The 21,514-nt window shown below is 34.2% G+C and overlaps 1 protein-coding gene across 3 annotated transcripts in view; it reads right to left on the bottom strand.

Moving 5' to 3' along the window:
- The window catches only part of LOC120422510 (serine proteinase stubble), a 51,975-nt gene extending 31,144 nt beyond the window's left edge, over positions 1–20,831 (bottom strand). The window contains exons 1-2 of one of the 3 annotated variants that reach the window (XM_039585965.2): positions 20,694–20,831; positions 14,390–15,070 (exon numbers count right to left, since the gene is read on the bottom strand). In XM_039585965.2, the coding sequence (XP_039441899.1) occupies positions 14,390–14,636 (247 nt within the window). In that variant the 5' untranslated portion in view covers positions 14,637–15,070; positions 20,694–20,831. Of the gene's footprint in view, positions 1–14,389; positions 15,071–20,375; positions 20,581–20,693 lie in introns of those variants that run through there. The other 2 variants (XM_052708695.1, XM_052708696.1) reach the window with 2 other exon arrangements.
- Positions 20,832–21,514: the final 683 nt, after the last annotated feature.

The raw sequence follows: 21,514 nt of genomic DNA, 5'->3' as shown, positions 1-21,514 counted from the left end.
GCCATTATTCAATTATAATAACCGCGCACCCAAGCACACAAACAGCGACACAAAAGAAATGAAAATGAGCATGCAAAAACAAGACAGCGCGTCCCCGTGGCCAGCGCACTAATCGGATACCAATCGATTTTTTTTATGAATTTTTACCTTTTTATTTTTTTATAAAATACCATATTTTTAGCGAAAATACTCAAATTTTCATAATTTCCATAAAGCTAATCAAACGATGCGAAATTTGGAATACATTCAACATTTATTCCGGTGTTTGTGGAAAATACTAAAATTTTCACAAATTATTTTATTTTATTCGAAAATACTCAAATTTTCATAATATGCAATGTGGGTATCGAACCAAGCGAATTTTTGCATGTATTTTCGCTAAGTTACGGTTTTTTAATATCACAATGTTTTCGGACTACTGAATTTTTCATAAAAAAAAATATTTTTGAAAATAATGATATTTTTTTAATTTTTTTATTTGTTTTTCGGACGAAGCTCTAATTATATAAAAATCCATTTAAAATTTTCCCCCATATTGTAAATCATGAATACGAAAACAAACGGTATTTGTAAAAAATTTAGTATTCTACAAAAAAAAAAAAAAAAAAAAACAAAATGCAATTTTATTTCGTTCCATCGTTATTGTTATCAAACCTCGATTATTTTACCGTTAACAACCTTTATGAATAAATTGATTGTCTTTATTCTAAATATATATGCTTAAGATCAATTTTTTACCGTCATCAGGGGTGAGATTGGGTCATACATATTTCAGCACTTTTGCATGACTCAATCTCACCCCCCACCCAATGTCACCCCTGACGACAGTAACGTTTTTACATAAATTTAATAAGAAACATTTTATTTTAATTATGATCATATCTCATCTGAATACATGATTTAAATAAAACATGGATTGTTGGCTATAAATGTACAGAAGTTACCTTAAATAAAGTTTAAGCAGTTTGACTGATTTTTCTTTAAATTTAGGTTAAATGACATGGATAAATGTATATTTAAAAACAAAACCTCTGGCAAGGAAAAAACACGGTATTTTAAAAATACGATACCTTGTCAAAAAATTTAGTATTTTCTAAAAAAGCTTTGCTTTTTTATACTTTGAAACTGACTTAATCATAAAAAATTATTTTCTTAGTGAATGCTTTGAGAATTTAACATGATATGATAGGATTGTACAAATGTTATTCAAAGTCTTTCAAAATTGACCCCAAAAATCACACAACAAAAATTTAGTTTTTAAAAAACTCAATGATTTAAATGGAATTTTAAGTGCAATCAGCGTGGTATCAATTTAAAATGCATTCCCCTGCGTTTAGAATCATTTCAAACATGTTAGGGCTGATTAAAAAATCTTTTGGATTTGTTAAAATTGTCGATGTTTAGTATCGCAAAAAGTTTGTTTTTCGTAAAAATTTTAGTTTTCATCTAATCTACATTTTTTGAAAACTTTGATAAATTGTTTGCAAAACAACTGAACTAGTGTAAAATGCATTTCAAAACACTTTATGTATGCAAATGTTAGACTATGGCTTGCTTTTTTTAAATTTTTTATTTTTTTTATTTTTTTGCCTTAAACTGGCAACATTTTCCCGCAATCAAAACACCATCCGCTAACGGATTGAGTTCCCCCGTGCGCTGCAAGTCGGAACTAAAGCTGCACCGAACCGGCCGCACCATTCGTCGCTAAGAAGGAAGTATTTATATGGTACACCATCACTCGCTTCCATATGGAAAACTCGTTCCAAGTGAGGAGGAAACCCAACAGAAAATCCAAGTACTACGGGTGGTTGTCGATGCGGTGGGTAATTGGTGCAATGGACGTTTTGTTTGTTTGTAAAACAATTTGTTTGCATTTCCCTCTTGCGGACTGTTTGGGTGTGCCATTGTGTTTCGATTTGACGCCCGACCGGAATCTCCTGCCGGAGAAAGGACTGATTTATATTGTGTATTTCTCACTTTGAATGCCACCAGCAAAGCCGATTGTAACACGATTGAAACGAAAGCAACGCATTTTCTCAATTGTATATTTTGCTTGGATCAAAATAAGGGGGTTCGTCGCTTGCAGGGGTGGGAAGTGATTGAAGTCTTTCTGAGGGTTTTGTCTGAATTATAACATTTTCTTTAGCATTTTTAATTAATTAGTTTAGAAATCAATTTTGTATATTAGAAGTACACAAAAAAAACGTGTGGACAACCAAATCTCCTCAATTTGTGACACTTTCAAATTATATGGCAGTCATCACTCAAACCACCTCTGATTGCGCATTAATAGTCAGTTTTCTACTCTTAGTCACAGACACTTTCCGAGTGAGCACATTTAGTCCACGCGGTGATTTTTCGTGGTTCCGGCAAGAGTTCTCGGTGAAAAGCTCGCCAAGGTTCGTAAACACAATGCAACTAATGATACACCCTGGAGCTGAAACTCCCACCTGCCACCACGTGTTTATCAAACCGATTTTGAACGGGTATTGATCCACCCCGGCGTTGAAGATTTTCTCCACTGCAAGCTGCCGCAAAATAACCGCCCCGAGTGGTGATTACAGGTGACGGTTATGCATGTGTACCAAGTCTTTAGTAACAGTCACTACCTGCTGCTGCTGGGTGGAAATCCGCGGAAAAAAAGAAACAAACCCGAAACGAAACCGTCCCAGGCGCAACAGTTGTTTTGCAGCCGTCACAACATCTGAGGGGAAACTCAATCAAAATCAAAAAAACAAAATTTCAAGAGATACTCTTTTGATTTTTTTGAGAATTAACTTTATAAAAGTGCTCAAAGGTCCACCCTAAACAACGACAAGCAAAAAACACACACTGTAGTCTGCCATTAGTGCACGATATTTAAATAAAGTTAACAGGGTTGTAAACTGCGCCGAGCAAAGGATCCAACAGGCTTAAGGGGAAGGAGGGGTGGTGGTTGCGCCGTCACCATGTATGACTTAAGCCATCAACAACGGAGCCGTCACTGAAGGCGGGAGAAAGTCTCTCGCGTATTTTGCAATGCCTAGTGTTGTAGTCAGCTGACGATGGTTGGTGACTTTGGCTTCTTCACATAAAAAACAGCAAAAAAAGGTAAAACACATTTTCGACACTCGTGTGCATTGCATTGTACAGAAATGTTTTGCGCGCAGGATCGGCTCGGAAAATGGGCGTTAATTTGAGCATTGTCACAGAGCTGGGTGTGTTGACTAATTAATTGCTGCTCGTGGAAGGGAGCTGAAGTAGGTTAATTTTGGTGCTGCTAAGTTGTTGGATGTTTTGGTAATTCTTTTAATTAGGTGATTAAAACTTGAAACGAAAAATACAACTTGTACAATTTGATTGGAAAAATTTCCATTAAGAATGAATTAAAATATTTTTTTTTGCAATTCCGTCGTGAAACTACTTACTTTTCCTGTCATTCTTGAACGACGAAATAGCCTACTTATATCTGTACCAAAAATAACAGAATCGAATAGTAACCCTTTTCAAAACAAATGCTGAAAAGTTCTACTTTTCAGCACTGAACTAGATGCTGAAAAGTTGAACTTTTCAGCACTTGTTTCGAAAAGTTATACTTTTCAACATTTTTTGAATTAAACGATTCATTGACTCAATGCATGGACATTTATCCTATAATTCTGTTCAAAGGGTGTTTTCGGAATTGCAAAAAACGTTGTATGGAACTCGTTGCAAAACTTGATTTTTTCATCACTCGTCGTATTTATCCAACTCGGTGAACCTCGTTGGATAAATGTACGACTCGTGCTGAAAAAATCCTCTTTTCGCAACTTGTTGAATAAACTACTATTTAACAATTTGTTGGATTAGGGGTAAAACAGGTTTTCGCCTACTTGTTACAGAATTTGACGTATTAATCATAGGGTAAATAAGATCTTTTTTTTTCAAAAATGTTTTATTTAATCATTTTTTAAATCAAAATTACAACTTCAATACATCTAAGTTACGTAAAATTTTCCAAGGATTCCGAATATGACAAAATTGAGACCAAAAAGTGCCATCTTCTTGGCCTGCAGGGCAAAAACTAACGTTGTAGAATGTTTGTCATAGAAAAATAAAAAAAACTTTGAGAAAAACTGCAATTGGCCAAACGGTTTATACCAAAGGGTTATATTGCATGAAATTACCTATCTTTTGATCTGTGGGAGTATGGGTGTTGAAGGCTGTTGGAAAAAGATAATAAGGTTTAAAAAATCAATTTTTAACAATTGCAATGGCACATTTTGAAGTGCTTCAAAAGATCTTCCGAATGCATCTAAGAGAGTTTTAATCGATCAAGTTTTATGCAAATGAAAGCAATTTAATGATTTTTCATGTTTTTTGGACATCAAACTTCAATGCCCGTTTTGCCCCACGTCCCTTTGTCGTAGAGGGCTCATATTTGGCATGAGTTCATCTCATGTATAGACAAACAAACGCTGAAAGTTTCATCCAAATCGGAGCACCTCGATATGACCTGTTACACATTGGTGAAAAACTCGCTCTTAAAACCGATTCAATAGTTTCCAAGAAAAAAATCGAATAATAGGGTTCAATTAAATAGCAATAAAAAAACATGTTTTTCTGTTTTGAACATTTAATAAAACGGGATAACTTTGACTGGAAGATGATTTTTTTTCAAAATAAGCAATAGCAGTAGAAAAGCGGAAATAGATTTCCTCTGTATTTTAAATTATTTGGCTCAAACTTTATTGGGGCCTTCTCTATGACAAATGGTACTATTTATAGTCATTGGTTATCCCATGAGAGTCTCCATACAATTTTGACAGCTGTCCATACAAAAATAGTACGTAAATATTCGAATCTCTGCAACCTTTCAAGGAATTTTTTGATTGATTTGGCTATTCGATAAAAATGTGAAAATAAATTTTACATTAAACAATGATATCAAAATAATTTTATGTATGAAATTTCGATTTTTTCCAGAAAATCACTATTTTTTCTAAAAGTCATTACTTTAGAAAAGTTGCGGGTTTTGTTCCCCTAAACTGCCGTTCTACGCATAATTGTCCCATGTTCAAAAAAGTGCAACTGAGAAAAACGCGATTGAAATTTTTCGACCGTTTTTTGTGTTTCTACGCATAATTGTCCCGTGGGTCCCTATTCACCCTATAAGTTTCTAATCGTCCCAGTTAGCATTTCGCGAAAGAAAATACTTGGTGGGACAATTATGCGTAGAAGTACAACAATGGAACAAACAGACTTGGTGTTGTTTTTAATGAGTTTCCGAACAAAGTACCAGATTTTATGGGTTTTTCTAAAAATATACGTAAAAATAAACTTAAAAATGACAAAAAGTCAGAATCGACCAAAAATGACATGGGACAATTATGCGTAGAACGGAAGTAAAACATATAAAAAATCTTGAAAAATAAAAAAAATGTATATTTTAGATAATTGAGTTTTTGTTTGAAAAAAAGTAAATGATAAAATCATTAAAAAAAATTTTGTATGGACAACTGCCAAAATTGTATGGAAACTTTAATGGGTGAACCAATGACTCAAAATAGCATCTTTGGTCATAGGGAAGGCCCCAACAAAGTTTGTGCCAAATAAAAAATACAATGAATAAAAAAGGTCGAAGTCAGCCTATTTCATAGAGAATTGCTCTTCCGATTTTCAAAAATTATGGACTGAAAATAAAAAATGAAATTTGTCATAGCAAAAAAAAACCTGTAAAATCAATTGTAAACTACAGTCCAGACTCGATTATCCGAAGGTTTGTATGGGACTTCAGAAAGTCGAATCAAAACCAAAAAATAAATTACGTGTTATTTTATTTTCTTACTTTTTACATCAAATTTGAGCTCTGCGACCCCAATTTAGTTGGATTTGAAAAAGTTGATCGGATATTTAATTACAAAATAATGTTTTTAAATTTAATATTTTTATTTTTTTTGGAAAAAATACTCATTGATATTTTGATTATTTTTTACGGTAGCACAACAATAATGATGTAAAAAGTATTTTGCGATAATTTTTTTTTAATTTCGAAACTTGTTCTTGTTTTTTCTTTGCAAACAATTTTCAATCATTTTTTTATAACTTTGTTTTTGCAAAATAGCTTCATTGTTTAAACATATTTATGAATTTTAATAAAAGTGTCCACGTGGTTTATGGATGGGCCCCAAAATATCACCAAGAATAACATTGCTTTGAAATTCATTATGACATTAACTTTTTGGCGGAAAAGTTCATAAACAGTGAAAAATAGTTGAAATGGCCTAATTGAATTTAGAAATAGTTATTAACAAAATATTTATATATTTCTAAAAACAAAACAAATTTTTTTTTCCAGGATTGATAACTGTGGTATAAGATTTTGCATCATTCTAACTAATTTACTAATAAGCTTACTCAGCGCCTTTTTAATTCTCTTGAATTTATCAAAACACAAAAAATCGAAATCTAAAAACTAAATTTTTTGAGAAGATTTATGTTTTTTTTTTTTAATTCCGACTCGAAACATGGTTTATTGGACCGCAAAAAAATCCTTTATTTACATTATCTTAACCATGATAATGAGTAAATTTTGAAGAAGATGTCACAAACTTTTTTTTTTGCGGCGACCTCAAAACAAAGAAATAGACTTTGAGTATAATATTTAGCTGAATATTTAGCGAGCTTACTTATACCATCAAATCTGGGAATTGGTGTTAATTGATGACAATATTTATTTTAAAGATAATTTTTTATCAACAATTTCGTGAAAAAAATTTATTTTGAGCTCCAATTAATCGCCGCAGGAAGATATACACTGGTAAACAGCATTACCGTAAACTGGGGTCAATCGGGACACATGGGGCGAATTGGGACATCATTTTTAATCATGTTGGAACTCAATATTTTGATTTTTCTGGTTGGTTTCGGTTAGAACAGACTCAGGCCAACAAAATGTGTACATCCATTTGCAAATTTAAAAGCTTTAAGTGCTCTAAAAACTGCTGTCCCTATTCAGACTGTAGTCCCGATTCACCCCAGATTACGGTACACTTTTTTCAGTTCACTTTTACACACTTGTATGGGATTTTTCAGTTCAAGTATGAATACACACTTTCGTGTAATCATACCTGAACTGAAAAATCCCATACAAGTGTGTAAAAGTGAACTGAACAGTGTGTAATGTTGATTATCAGTGTAGTCGCAATTGTTTACATTTTAAAATAATCTTCGAGATAATGTTTGAGATTTTTTTTTTAGTTTTTATCTAAACGTTCTTCATGTGCACGAAAAGAATTGTTTGTATGTAACAATAAATCAAAGATCCGCGATGACACTAAAGCAAGACATAATTTTAGTTGAATAAAGTGAAAGAAACTACCGGTCGCCACTTGGCTCGCCATTACGTGACCCACCATCAAAATGCATTTGTTCCAGTGAACCAGTCGTCTGGTTTTACTGGTCTCCCCCCAAAAACAACGCACCGCCAAAAATTGCATAATAAGCTAGCAGCGGCCAGTCTCCACGCAAAGTCGCCTCAACACAAAGTTGTACCACTTCCGAGCATTTTTTTTTCTTTTTGCACTTCCAAATTTGTCGAGACTGGTCCACTGACACACACAGCCCGGGGGGCGTCTCTTACGATTGGCTTGAGAGCTTTCGCTTTCGTTTGAGGCGTATAGACTTCTTTTTGGATTCCTGATCTACCTGAACAAATCAAGAAACTACAAAAAAAAACCATCACAACTGACCGAAATGATGAATTAGCAAGACGTTACGATTGGACTGCCCGGCGGTGTCCGGTGAATGTAAAAGCCGAATTGTGTCTAGACGGATGCCATCAAAATAATTTAATGAAATAATGAAGAGATTAAATTTACTTTAAAATTTGGTAAAAACGGGTTTGGACTTAGATACCATGTAAAGAAAAGGCTGTAAATGCTTTTTAAAATGTTGATTATTGCACTCGAGTCCTTAAAGTTCATTCAAAGACCTGGTAAAATTTTGAAGCTGTCTGAACTTATTGAATTTTTTGAATAAAAAAAAAGTTTTTTCATGAACGGTTCCTAAATTATCTGAATTAAAATAAACGATCCAGAGTTAAAGCAAAACCAACAAAAAAAAAACTACTCGAATGCTCTGTCGATCTAGTGGCTAAGATTGGCTTGTTGCATATTTGCTGGCGTTTTCTGTGTTCATTCCTACTCGACCACTTTCAGAGTTTTCCACTGGTAAGGTACTCGAATTATAAAAGAGCTACGGAAATTACGACCAACAAATCTCAACCGCGTTGATGGCTACTTAGTGGTAATAGTCGCTCGGAGACGCCCAAATTAGCGGTGTGACTGACTGCTCTCCAACTGCCAATAGAGTCATCCATAAAAAGGCGTTTGCCTAATTACACAAGACACACTACTCGGCCTGCGTTGGAGAAGGTGCGTCGGGCTGCTGTCTTCTTGTTCATCGCGCGTTACATCATTGCGAGCAGACTCTCTCGAGCTGTCTAGTCCAGATCCCGGACACGCGTACCGTCTTGGGTAATTTGCTTCGATTTTGGTCGGCTTTCAAGGAGAACTTGGTCATTTCGAACAGCCGCCGGTAAAACACCCCAGAAGTTGCATAACTGTTGCTGCACGGTACAAACGATGCGATTTTAGTCAGGACCGGTGAGTCAGTTTTGGGCTTTGGTCCCCTCCTGCGGGCATGAATCACTGCTACTATGGCCGGGTACCGGTGGAGCGTCAAGAAGTGCGCTTTCGTAATCGGAAAAATTACGGTAAGTGTGCCGTTTGGTAGGAGGACGATTGCGTGGATGCAGAATGCATTTGGGTGCAATTTGGAATTTATTTATGAAATCTGTGTAATTTTTACATCATTAAATGTGAAATTGAATTGCATTTAGAAAAAAAGGTAATGTCACTCATTACATTAATATTTTTTAAAGCTTACTACCGAATAAGACCACTGAAAAATAATAATTCATCGGTGGATGGTTAAAATATATAACTGTAGAATAAGAATCATAAGCAAAAAGGGTTTCAAAAAGAAAATCAACACATTCATTTAAAATTGATCGTACAATTTTTCCTAAAATCTTAACAAATCCCAGAACAGGAGATTTTGAAATATTTTAAAATGTTTAGGCAACTGAATCGAATCGCAAGTATAGTTTCAACATTATATGAAACATTTCAGTAGTTGCCGTGTATAAGATGAACCGTTTGTTAGGTTGTTTGTAAGGAAGCGTAAAAAAACGAAACTATTTAAACAAAACAGGGGAAAATTGGAATTCATTACACATTATTACAATTTGTATTTCCTTATTTGTTCCAACCGAAATTTATTTAAATTCCAAATATATTTATACGGTGTTGCTAAAAATTTTGTTTAAAATTTTTGTTTTAAAATTTAATTTCCGAATGACTCACTTTTAGAGCAAAAATACTTCAAACGTGCAGTTCTCTAACCTTTCGAAAAAAAATGTCTCGATATTTCATTTTGTATTTTTTATATTTCGATGACAAATTCTAGGGCTGTCCATACAAGAATGTTATAAAAATATTTGAAAATCTGTTCTTAGGACATAATTTTCAATTAATTTTTATTTAACATTTTAACATAAAAATTTAAATTTGACTTACTTGACCTATGGTTTTGATTTCCTAATATTTGATAATTTTTGACGAATGGTGCTTGACTTGAACCATGCAATTATTTTTGAAATCATAGTAATTTTTGGATTTAAATTAATTTCCCATTGAAGATTACATTTTTAAAATTTTGTTTACATCTAATGATTTCCAGTTAAAAGTCTCACCTCGAAGAATAAAAATCGTTTTCAATTAAAACAAATTTCACTCCTCGTGCTCCTTGTCAATCCCTGAAGATATGTTTTCTTCAGTCTACGAAAATAATCTACAATTTTTTACGACGTTATTTATTTGACCAAAAGTTGCTGAGATAAGAAGTATGAGTTTTGCACATCAGTCCTCATTTGCCGATCGGCAATATAATGATTAATTTACATATCAATGACAACAAAAAATTAAGTCATTTCGAATTTATTTTACCTCTTCGGAATATTTAGGAAGAGTAAAAAATGTGTAATTAATTTGGCATGATTTTGGACTGATTTGAAGATGAGAAAATATCATTTTTTCCGCAAAAAACCTTGCATTCTGAGAAGTTGACCAAAAAAAATCAGGTTTAAATTGCTACATTTTAAAACAAAATTTTTGCTCTTCCAATCCCAACAACATTAAAACTTGAGACTAAAAGATAACAAAAAACGTCAGCCAAAAATTGCAAAATTGTAAAGAATTCTTGAAAATATTTATTTCCGACAGCTTTCCTTTTTTTAGCCTATAATTTTCCGTATGGTCTTAACATTTAATTTTCTCAGAATAAACCTACTTTTTTCGATATTTAGGCCTAAAAGCTTTTGAAATAAAGAAGTGGTATTTTTTCCATGGAAATTCCGGTTTTTGGTAATAAATAATATTTTTTAAGAATTTTGAAAAGAAAATATACAAGTTTAGAAAGAAAACTTGTATTGATCTTCGATGTATTACCTTTCTTCGTTAAGCTGGCACACTCTGCCATTTATTGTGTTAAAATTCATCGATATACACTATATAATACACATTTTTGTAATCAAATTTCTATTACAAAGTAAAATATTCATATCAAAATAAAATAAAATAATTTGTCCATGTTTTTTTAAGTTTTCCGTAACCAGTAGTTATTATCTAGAACTTTGCAATTTTTTTCGAGATTTTTTGAATTATGTGTTTTTTATTTGAATGAAACTATGATGAAGGATAACTACCCCTGAAAAATATTTTCTCAAAATAGAATTTTTCTTTCAATAATTGTATTCCTAGATTTAAGCAAATTTTCTCAGCTTATAAAAAAAGATTTTTGCAGGGGTGCTTTTCCTTCCTCAGGTATAATTAAACTGAAAAATCTATCCATTAAAAAATCACTTAAAAATTTTTCATTGGCCTGAATCAGAATCTATTCAAATGTTTATTATCTATTGGTCAAAATGGCATTTTTAAGCTTTTGATTTTTTGTAGTGATTCTAAAATGACCTGATCTCTATATAATATTTAATGCAGTCGACTCTCTGGCTGTCGATCTTCTCGATATCAATAATTCTCCATCTATCGTTGAATTCTTCAGTCCCTTCAATCTGCATACTTCAATTATCTTCATTCCTCGATATTTTCCCTTGCTTGAAGGATCTCTTCCTCGACGGTCCCTTGAATTCTGTTTGCTTCAAAAATCTCTTCCGGTTGTCAATAATTTCACTTTCTCATGGCTTGCATAGACATTTTTCTTGGCGAAACGAAGCTTTGAAGGGTGTTTGACATTAGTTTGTTTTTGTTTGATGGACGTTGCCATGATTCTCTCCCATAGCTGGGTATCAAGAAAAAAATATTTTCAATCGAGTCTTCATTTTTCATCGTTCTGTAAACTGATGATTCTCTTCCTCGACGGTCCCTTGGATATTGACAACCAGAGAGTCGACTGTATAACAGATTTGAAAGAAAATTCTTAACCTAATTAAAAAGTTTGTAAATCCCTTAGGATTGTCAACAGATATTTCACTTAAAAGTTATCCATTTTTATGCGTACTTCAGGTGACCTTGATCTTCTGGGACTAAGTATGACACCTAACAATATGTATTAGGGTGGGTACGTATTTCAAAAAGTTCTCGGATCAAGTTTTAGTATGGTTCCCCTTGTAGGGCATGCCCATAGGGACTTTCATGCCAAATATCAGCTCATTTGGTTGTAAACTGGCTGCGCGCATCAGGGTTAAAGTTTACATGGGAATTACTATGGGAAATTGGAACTTTTTGCTCAAACGCTCCTACAGGTCTGGGAAAATCACGCGCCAACTTCTGGTATGGTCAGGCCTATGGGGAATGGTCTGGAGAACACTTTTCCCGAAGAGAGCATATGGATTCGTTGTCCCTAGACCTGGCGCATCGGCAAACAATCAGGCAGCTACCACGTGGTTGAAATATTTTCAAAAAAAAAATACAAATTTGCTATGCAAAGATTCTGAATTCGACTAAATAATATCAGGATTACTCGAAATGATCATTTTCTAGTTAAAAGAAGGTTTGCAATTAAATATTCCAGCCGTTTCTCACCCACGTGGTAGCTGCCTGACGTATGGCGTCGCGGTGTTCATCAAGCTTTCATAGCATGCTAAGGAAAATTTGATGCTTTTTGAGGGAAAACCGTTGATTCCGGAGACATCGGATTGTTTGCCGATGCGCCAGGTCTAGGGACAACGAATCCATATGCTCTATTCGGGAAAAGTGTTCTCCAGACCATTCCCCTTAGGCCTGACCATACCAGAAGTTGGCGCGTGATTTTCCCAGACCTGTAGGAGCGTTTGATCAAAAAGTTCCGATTTCCCATAGTAATTCCCATGTAAACTTTAACCCTGATGCGCGCAGCCAGTTTACAACCAAATGAGCTGATATTTGGCATGAAAGTCCCTATGGGCATGCCCTACAAGGGGAACCATACTAAAACTTGATCCGAGAACTTTTTGAAAAACGTACCCACCCTAATATGTATAGTTATGGTTGTATTAAAATTGGAATATCTCTTGAAAATCAAATCTGATTAACACTCAAAAAAATGAGTTCGCGTAAACGTGAACAGAGTTCATGCCAACGGGAACCAGGAAGAAAACAGTTCAACTTTTATAGTGCATAGCACCATGAAAGTGAACAGTTTTCTTCCTGGTTCCCGTTGACATGAACTCTGTTCACGTTTACGCGAACTCATTTTTTTGAGTGAACATACTTTAAAAGGGGGTTTAAAGGTATGCGTTTTCTTTACAAATCTGTTACAACAATTGTATTTTAAAGAACGATCCAAAACACAAACTTGAACGTATAAATCTTCAGGGTTCTACCTCAGCTTTTCGTATTGCGTAATTCTCTACCAACTCACACGAAATCGGGAAACGTTGCCCCGACCCCTTTTCGATTTGCGTGAAACTTTGTCCTTAGGAGTAACTTTTGTCCCTGACCTCGAATCCGAGGTCCGTTTTTTGATATCTCGTGACGGAGGGGTGGTACGACCCCTTCCATTTTTGGACATGCGAAAAAATAGATGTTTTTTAAATAATTTGCAGTCTGAAACAGTGATGAAATAGAAATTTGGTGTCAAAGGGACTTTTATGTAAAATTAGACGCTCGATTTGATGGCGTACTCAGAATTTTGGAAAAACGTATTTTTCATTGAAAAAACACTAAAAAAGTTTTGAAACATGTAATTTCAAAAGAAAATTAATATTCTTTTCGAATCTACATCGGCCCAAAAAGGTTGTTTTTTCATTTAGAACAATTTTTTTCATTTTAAAATTTAGTGTTTTTTTCGAACATTGCAGGGTTATTTTTAAGAGTGTAACAATGTTCTACAAAGTTTTAGAGCATACAATAATAAAAATTTTGATACATAAACATAAGGGGTTTGCTTGTAACCATCACGAGTTATCGTGATTTTATGATAAAAAGTTTGGAAAAAGTTAATTTTTGCGTTTCTCTTTGTTTCGTCGTCCGTGTCTGTCGCTGATACACTCTTAAAAATAACCCTGCAGAGTTATAAAAAAACACGAAATTTGAAAATGAAAATATTGGGTTCCAAATTAAAAAATGATCCTTCTGGGTCAATGTAGATTCGAAAAGTGCATTAAATTTCCCATAAAATGACATGTTCCAAAAAATTTTACAGTCGAGTAACGGAAAATGGCAGAGTTTTTAAGACTTTTTAGTGTTGTTTTCGATGAAAATAACATTTTTTCGGGATTCTGAATACGCCATCAAATTGGGCGACTAATTTTACATGAAAGTCCCGTTGACACCAAATTTCTATCTCATCACCGTTTCAGGCTGAAAATATCTCGTTTTTCGCATGTTCAAAAATTGAAGGGGTCGTACCGCCCCTTCCTCACGAGATATAAAAAAACGGACCTCGGATTCGTGATCAGGGACAAAAGTTACCCCTTAGGACAAAGTTTCACGCAAATCGAAGAAGGGTCGGGGCAACTGCTGTGTGAGTTGGCGGAGAATTACCATATTTAAAAAAAAAAAAAACAACTGTTTTATGGTTAACATTAGAATGGCTCACTTGTAATAGTAAATAGAGCAAGGTAATTTGAGTTATAACTTTAAAAATAATTTCCGAAAATTAATATCAACTGCGAGTCTTTTACAGGCTTCTCTGTTGGAAAGATCACTGAAATAAAATCAGAAAAGTTCCAGCATGGAATTTTCACATCGTCATCATGCCATGCATCATCCCAATTATTGTTTCCACTCATCAGCTGTTCGCTAGACCATGAAACCCATCCCTTATCTACACGGTGACAGCATTTCGATCTCAAAATGTGTATACTCACTCCGGTCAAACTCCTCGAAAAACTTGCCCTGCTTCGGCAGCTGCCGGCTGATGGTGCTCCGCAGATCATCCCGCTGGACGACATCGTTGTAGTACCGGTTGAAGCTTCCCCCGGCATCTACGGAACGGGCCACCTCTTCCCCACCGTCCACTACCGGGATCACTATTGCGCTCACTGTCACCAGGCTTAGCACTAACACCGCGTAATGGTTGCTGGAGGCGGCCAAACGGCCCACAGGAGGTGGCATAACTTTTTCGGACCAACGGACTCCACGCTTCTTCAGATCAAGATTTTGACACTAATTTCCTGACCTGTCCACAGCATCCACAGTTCCCAAAGATCTTGGGCGAAGATTGACAACTTGATCTCTGCGGAGATTCGCTCCAACGCATCAGCTGGTGGGACCACGGGTCTTCTTTCTTCACGTCTTCCTTGTTCGCTTGTTCAACACGCAAGTTACAACCTTCAGGGTTTCGGGGCCTGGAACCGGTTCTTCAACGACGACGACGATCGCGTAATCACTCTCACTATCACTTTGGGCGCTCTCCGCTCTTCACAGGGTGAACGTAACAGAGGCCTGTCCACCACCTGCCAACCTACTACCGCACAGCTTCTGTGTGTTATGTTTTGCTGTTGTGTTTGCTATTGTAATTAGCACAGACAGCCGGGAGACCTGCACAACTGGATTGGATGATGCATGAAACGATTAGCGTAACGCAACGCAACGTGACACCGATCAAGGTTGACGGTTTTGGCGTGTCGAGTGCGGCGGTTATGTTGATATTTGCGTCGCTTTTTGGCGACGCGAGGGGAAATGAACGAAATAGTTTTTGGCAATTAGCGGAATTATGTCAACGCGGTTACGAGTGGATTTGGGTCGTGGCCTTGAGTCGAGGATAGTGCGAGTTTTGTGATTTGATTATTTAATGACTGTTTTTTGCGTGTGGGAAATACATTTATTGTTTTATAATTCTTGGATTTTTTACTACTTCAGTGCAATGTTAAACTTAAAATTACATTTTTGCAAAAAATCCTGAAATTGTGTCTACGGGAAAGTTTTTCCAAATTTATTGAAGATCGTAGTTTCGAGAATTGGTAAAAAATGGAATAACGTCTTCCACAGGTAAAAACTTAAACAGTTGCTTTTCTCCATACATTTTTGTGATTTTTCCCATACAAATCGGAAGACTGGATTTATGGTGATTTGACAACAAATAATTTTATTTACTTTTATTTTTCGAAAGGTGTACAAACTTTTTTTGCACCTTTTCGATTTTTGTAACAGTATTTGTTATATAACTTTTTATAGAAATCATCTTTTCATGAGCTTTTTGTAACAAAATGTTCAGCATGAGTTTCAGAACAAAACGTAGTACTATTAAATTGTTTACATGTTTCATCGCAATATGTGCATAGTGCCCAAGGGGTGTAAATACTCTTTTAAATACTGTACATACGATATATTAAATACCAAACAAGAAAACGGCATTTTAATGAAAATTACCGCAAATATTGCTGCTGAGTTTTGAGTTTTTGGGGAAAAAGTGTAGTTTTGAAAACTAAAGCTTTTAGAAATTATTTTGAAAAAAAAACTGAATATGTAAAGTAAAGTGCATCATAAGCAATAACCTTTTCCTGGTAAACAATGCTCAAATATGATGAAATTACAAATGACAAAGCCAAAAAATCTAAATAAATAAATAAAGAGTGCATGATTTTTTGAACTAAGCTTTTGAGGTTAGATTTGTTTGGCTTTTGGCTACAAATAATTTTTTTGATATTTTCTAAAAGATCGAAAACCAACCAAATCGAACCTTAAAAATCTATTGAAACGATCAAATAAATAAAAGGTAAGGGTACAGGTTAAACATATAGTAAACATTATATTATTTTGTTAATACTAAAATCCATTAAGGCAAAGGGTGCTCAAAAAATTTGGATGTCTGGCCAAATTTGAAGCTCGAATGAGCTTGCAAGTCAAATATATAATGTTGGTTATTTAAAAAAAATAATGACCATTTAACCAATAAATTTCAGTTTTAAAGAATTAAAAAAATCATCTATCCCTTGAATTTTTATTTTTTTACTTTCTGTTATTTTATTAACATTTTCGCTTTTCTTAAACAATAGAAAACGGAAAATGGTAATTTTCCATCAGCTTTGTTGATTTTATTGTGTTTGGTATTTGAAAAAAATATTTAGTTCAGTGTGTTTTCATTGAAATTTCAAAGTTTTTTTTTCTAAATTTAAAAAATGGTGACAATGAACAATTTATGAAACGAGTATTTTTATTTAAGTTAAAGCTTTTATATAGATATGATTTATATAACAAAAAAAAAAAAAAAAAACAAAAGAAACCATATTCCGACCAAACCAAACTAATCTGCCTTAGAAAGAGGTTTTGTTTGATTCATTCTTGGAATGTTAAACAGTTATACAGTCATGCCTCGGTTTTGCACGCCTCGGTTTTGCACTGCCCCGATTTTGCACCGTTCAGTTGCCTCGGTTAAGCACGGCCCAGTGCTTAACTGAAGCACAGAGCTTATGGGATTTTGGCTATATGGGAGACATTGGCTTTAATCGTATGAAAAATCATGCAAACATCAAACAATTATAGTGTTTTGGAATCGGAATTATGTCAGTTATGCATTAAAATCATTATTTCATGAAAATTTTCACAAAAATACGTATTTTTCCTGTATTTCGAAAACGCACTTTTTTTTCTCTAAAGAATCCAAAAATATATTGTTATTGCAATATGTGTATCAAATGATCAATTTTTGTCTAACATTTCGGATATAATAACAACATTTTTAGAAAATACTCCAAATTTTCACAAAACTACGTTTTTTCGAAAAAAATACTCAAAATTTCAATTTTTACAATATAGGTATCAAACGATCCGCATTTTTTCATACATTTAGAATGTAATAACAATATTTTTAGAAAATACTCAAAATTTCTGTTTTTACGATGTGGGTATCAAACGATCGGGATTTTTTTCATACATTTCAACACAACATTTTTTGTAAATACTCAAAATTTTCACAAAACTACGTATTTTTGAAAAAACTTCTCAAATATTCCGTTCTTACAATGTGGGTATCAAACGATCGGGTTTTTTTTCATACCTTTGGAATGTAATAACAATATTTTTTTTAAATACTCAAAATTTTCACAAAACTACGTATTTTCGAAAAAAAAACTCAAAATTTCCGTTTTTACAATGTCAGTATCAAACGATCGGGATTTTTTCATGCATTTCGAATGTAATGACAACATTTTTTGAAAATAGTAAAAATTTTCCCAAAACTACGTAAAAATATTCCGTTCTTACAATGTTCTTACGATCGGGATTTTTTCATACATTTCGAATGTAATATCAACATTTTTTGAAAATACTAAAAAAAATTCCAAAACTACGTATTTTCGAAAAAAAATACTCAAAATTTCCGTTTTTACAATGTGGGTATCAAACAATCGGGATTTTTTCATACATTTGGAATGTAATAACAATATTTTTTGAAAAAACTCAAAATTTTAACAAAACTTCGTATTTTTGTTAAACTTTTCAAAATTTCAGTTTTTAAAATATCAATATATCAATATAATTATCAAATCAATTTTTTTCAAAAATACGTAGTTTTGTGATTTTTTTTAGTATTTTCAAAAAATATTGTTATTACATTCCAAATGTATGAAAAAATCCCGATCGTTTGATACCCACATTGTAAAAACGGAATATTGGAGAAGTTTTTCAAAAAAACGTAGTTTTGTGAAATTTTGAGTATTTTCAAAAAATGTTGTTATTACATTCGAAATGTATGAAAAAATCCCGATCGTTTGATGCCCACATTGTAAGAACGGAATATTTGAGAAGTTTTTCAAAAATACGTAGTTTTGGGATAATTTTGACTATTTTCAAAAAAAAAATGTTATTACATTCGAAATGTATGAAAAAATCCCGATCGTTTCATACTCACATTGTAAAAACGGAAATTTTGAGTATTTTTTTTCGAAAATACGTAGTTTTGTGAAAATTTTGAGTATTTAAAAAAATATTGTTATTACATTCCAAATTTATGAAAAAATCCCGATCGTTTGATACCCACATAGTAAAAACGGAAATTTTGAGCATTTTTTTCGAAAATACGTAGAAAATTTAGAGTATTTTCTAAAAATCTTGTTATTACATTCTAAATGTATGAAAAAATGCGGATCGTTTGATACCTATATTGTAAAAATTTAAATTTTGAGTATTTTTTCAAAAAGACGTAGTTTTGTGAAAATTTTGAGTATTTTTTACAAATGTTGTTATTACATCCAAAATGTATGAAAAAAACCTTATCATTTGATACCCATATTGTAATAACAATCTATTTTTGGTTTCTTTAGAGAAAAAAGTGAACGTCTTTGTTTTGCATCCCCCATATGCTGTGCTAAACCGAGGCATGACTGTAATCACAAACAAACTCGAATAAGAAAAACTATTAATTTATTAGCAAAAAATTGTTAAAATAATGCCAACGCAAATATTTTTCAAAGTTTATGTCCCCCTCAGGGGGAAAAATATTTTTCCAAAAATCCAACATTTCCATGAAAATAGAAGTCTAACCAACTGAAAACAATCTAAAATGCATATTTCTGTACTGATAATTATATTTAACATGTTTGAGCTTGTTTGAAAATGTTTTGAATTTTTATGAAATTCTTATGTACAGCACCGCGAAAAATAAAAACTTCGTTAATACTTCGATATTTTGTGAACTAATGATGGCAAAACAACTGGACAGGTTTCATTTTAAAACACTTGTTTCATTAAAATGTTGAAACCATGGCTCGTAATTTCAAATTTATACTCTTTTTATTTTTTTGGACCTTATCAAAAAATAAACTCTAGATCTTAAACAAAAAAAAATAAAAAAATTGAGATTGAATTAGCTTAGAAAAAATGGGCATAAGAGGGTTAAATAAAAAAATAAACCAGAAAAAAACTCTCTTTTTCCACTTCGTTCATTGACCAAAGTAACTACAGATTTTTGTGACAAGCCTAGGCAAGATTCGTTCACAATACAAAAAAATCTATGCTAATGACAAATCTCGGCAAATTATGAGGAATTATGCAGAAATTTTGGCAAAAAATTACAGATTTTTTGCTGTAGTTTAGCATAATTCTGCCTACAGAAGAATCTCAATTGTTTTGTTTTCCTCAGAAGTCTTCTAAATGAAAAGGGAGATAGTAAGTGTCTAAGACAACGAGAAATGCTCCTTTCAAAATTAAAAGGTTTGTCTCTTGCTCAATTGAAGTCTCTTGTCATAAAAGCTGAAGGGAATCATCGTTAAAAGTTACATCATCGATTAAGTAAGATGTAAAACAGAAGTATTTCTAAATCTTTTCATTGACACCGTCAACACGTTATTGCACAAAACCGCCAAACATCCATTACACTGATCACCGAGAGTTTCTCTTCCTCATTTCCTCTCAAATCACCACAATCTTCCCAACGTCCAACGTCCTTCCCGTTCATACCCTGCTAGTATTACACAGTTCAACGGCTGGCCAGCTACGATAAAAAGTCGTCAACTGGTCTTCGCCGTACGACGGATTAACGTAAGCCGGGCCGGGATCCGAAATGACCAAACTCTCGGTACAACAGCCGACAGCCGGCCAACCAACGTCGATGTCTCAATTCAATTTCACTTTCACACACAAACACACGCTGAGGGGGGTTTTATTGCACAAAAAACGAGACCCCTCGAATGCTATAATACGTATTATATCGAGCCGATCAGTTCAATGTGCGCTTGTTTTTTGTTTGTTTTTGTTTGTTTGTGTTTGGTTTTCCGTTTTCCGATTTGTTCCTCACTGTTTTGTTTCTGTTTGTTTCAATCACTTGAGCAAAGAATGGCACTTTTTCTTCGATTTAATTGCCTAATTAATTTGCTTTATTTTCGTTTTCTCCCATCAATCACACAGCTCACTTACACTTCACAACCACGTGTTCACGTGCGCGAAATTTTCCGCCGAATCAAAGATCGTCGAGAACGGACCGTAACGAAACGCGTCCACACGACTAATAACCGACTGCCGATCGACGATTTCTTCGGCCAGCCCAAAAGCTCTCTTCCCCAAGAGTTTAAAGGAGGAGGAGGTGGAACCACCTCGCAGCGACTGCAACAGGTAATTTCACTACGAACCACCTTCCACACCTCACTCTCTCTCTCTCTTGTGTGGCCACTACTTCCTACAAAGCTCACACGACGGCCAGTCAGCGTTACATAACCGACCATGAAATACACTCACTTTACATGGACCGACCCCGAATCCTCGTTGCAGGCAAAATTTACATGGAAAGTGGTGTAACCCCGAACAGACCGACCGACTGCTGATGTGATAACCGAGTTGGACGACGAACGACCGTCGACTGACGACAGACTGATTCGGAAGCTGGCCGTGGCGGCGACAGGAGGCCACACTGAGACAGACGAAATTTGGACCGCGAGAGGTGGTATCAGCAGCAGCCGCTGGGAAAGATGAGATGATGGCAGCACTGGGCTGGGCTGGGATGCTGCTGGTGCTGAAAGTGAAATGAGCTGTGGCAACAAAGCTACAAAACAAAAATAAGCCAAGTATGATGGTAACCGCATGGTACAATGAAACGGCACGGCAAACAAGGATTTCTTGTGGCGTGCGGTGTATCAGCTGGAAAATATTTGATTAAAATCCAAAAAATTGGAAAATCCCAATATTTGATATTTAATCCAGATTTTTTTAGATGATATACCTCTTGTTTGTGATCTTAGGTTCGATATTCCTCTATTTTTCGATATATTCTCCATTCCTTTCAATTACCTCGTACACAAAACTGATACTGGATGGCATAGAAAGGATTTAGATTTATGTTTCACCTATTAACGGTAAACCTTTTTTCAAGACTAGGGTGCCCAGAAAAACCTGGATCAAAACAAAGCTAAATTTATAACGGTTTGTCAGTAAAGTGTGCTTCTTTCACCCAAATATTTCCAAAACATAGATTCTCATTGGAAATTTAACTTTGTCTTACGTACAAAAGCTTCAAAACTCGACCTTGAAAAGATATTTTTATTGATTCAAAAATGTAATTT

Source organism: Culex pipiens, chromosome 2, assembly GCF_016801865.2.
Source record: "Culex pipiens pallens isolate TS chromosome 2, TS_CPP_V2, whole genome shotgun sequence".
NCBI lineage: Eukaryota > Metazoa > Arthropoda > Insecta > Diptera > Culicidae > Culex > Culex pipiens.
Note: the sequence above shows the minus strand (reverse complement) of the source record. Positions and strands in the feature narration are given on the sequence as shown.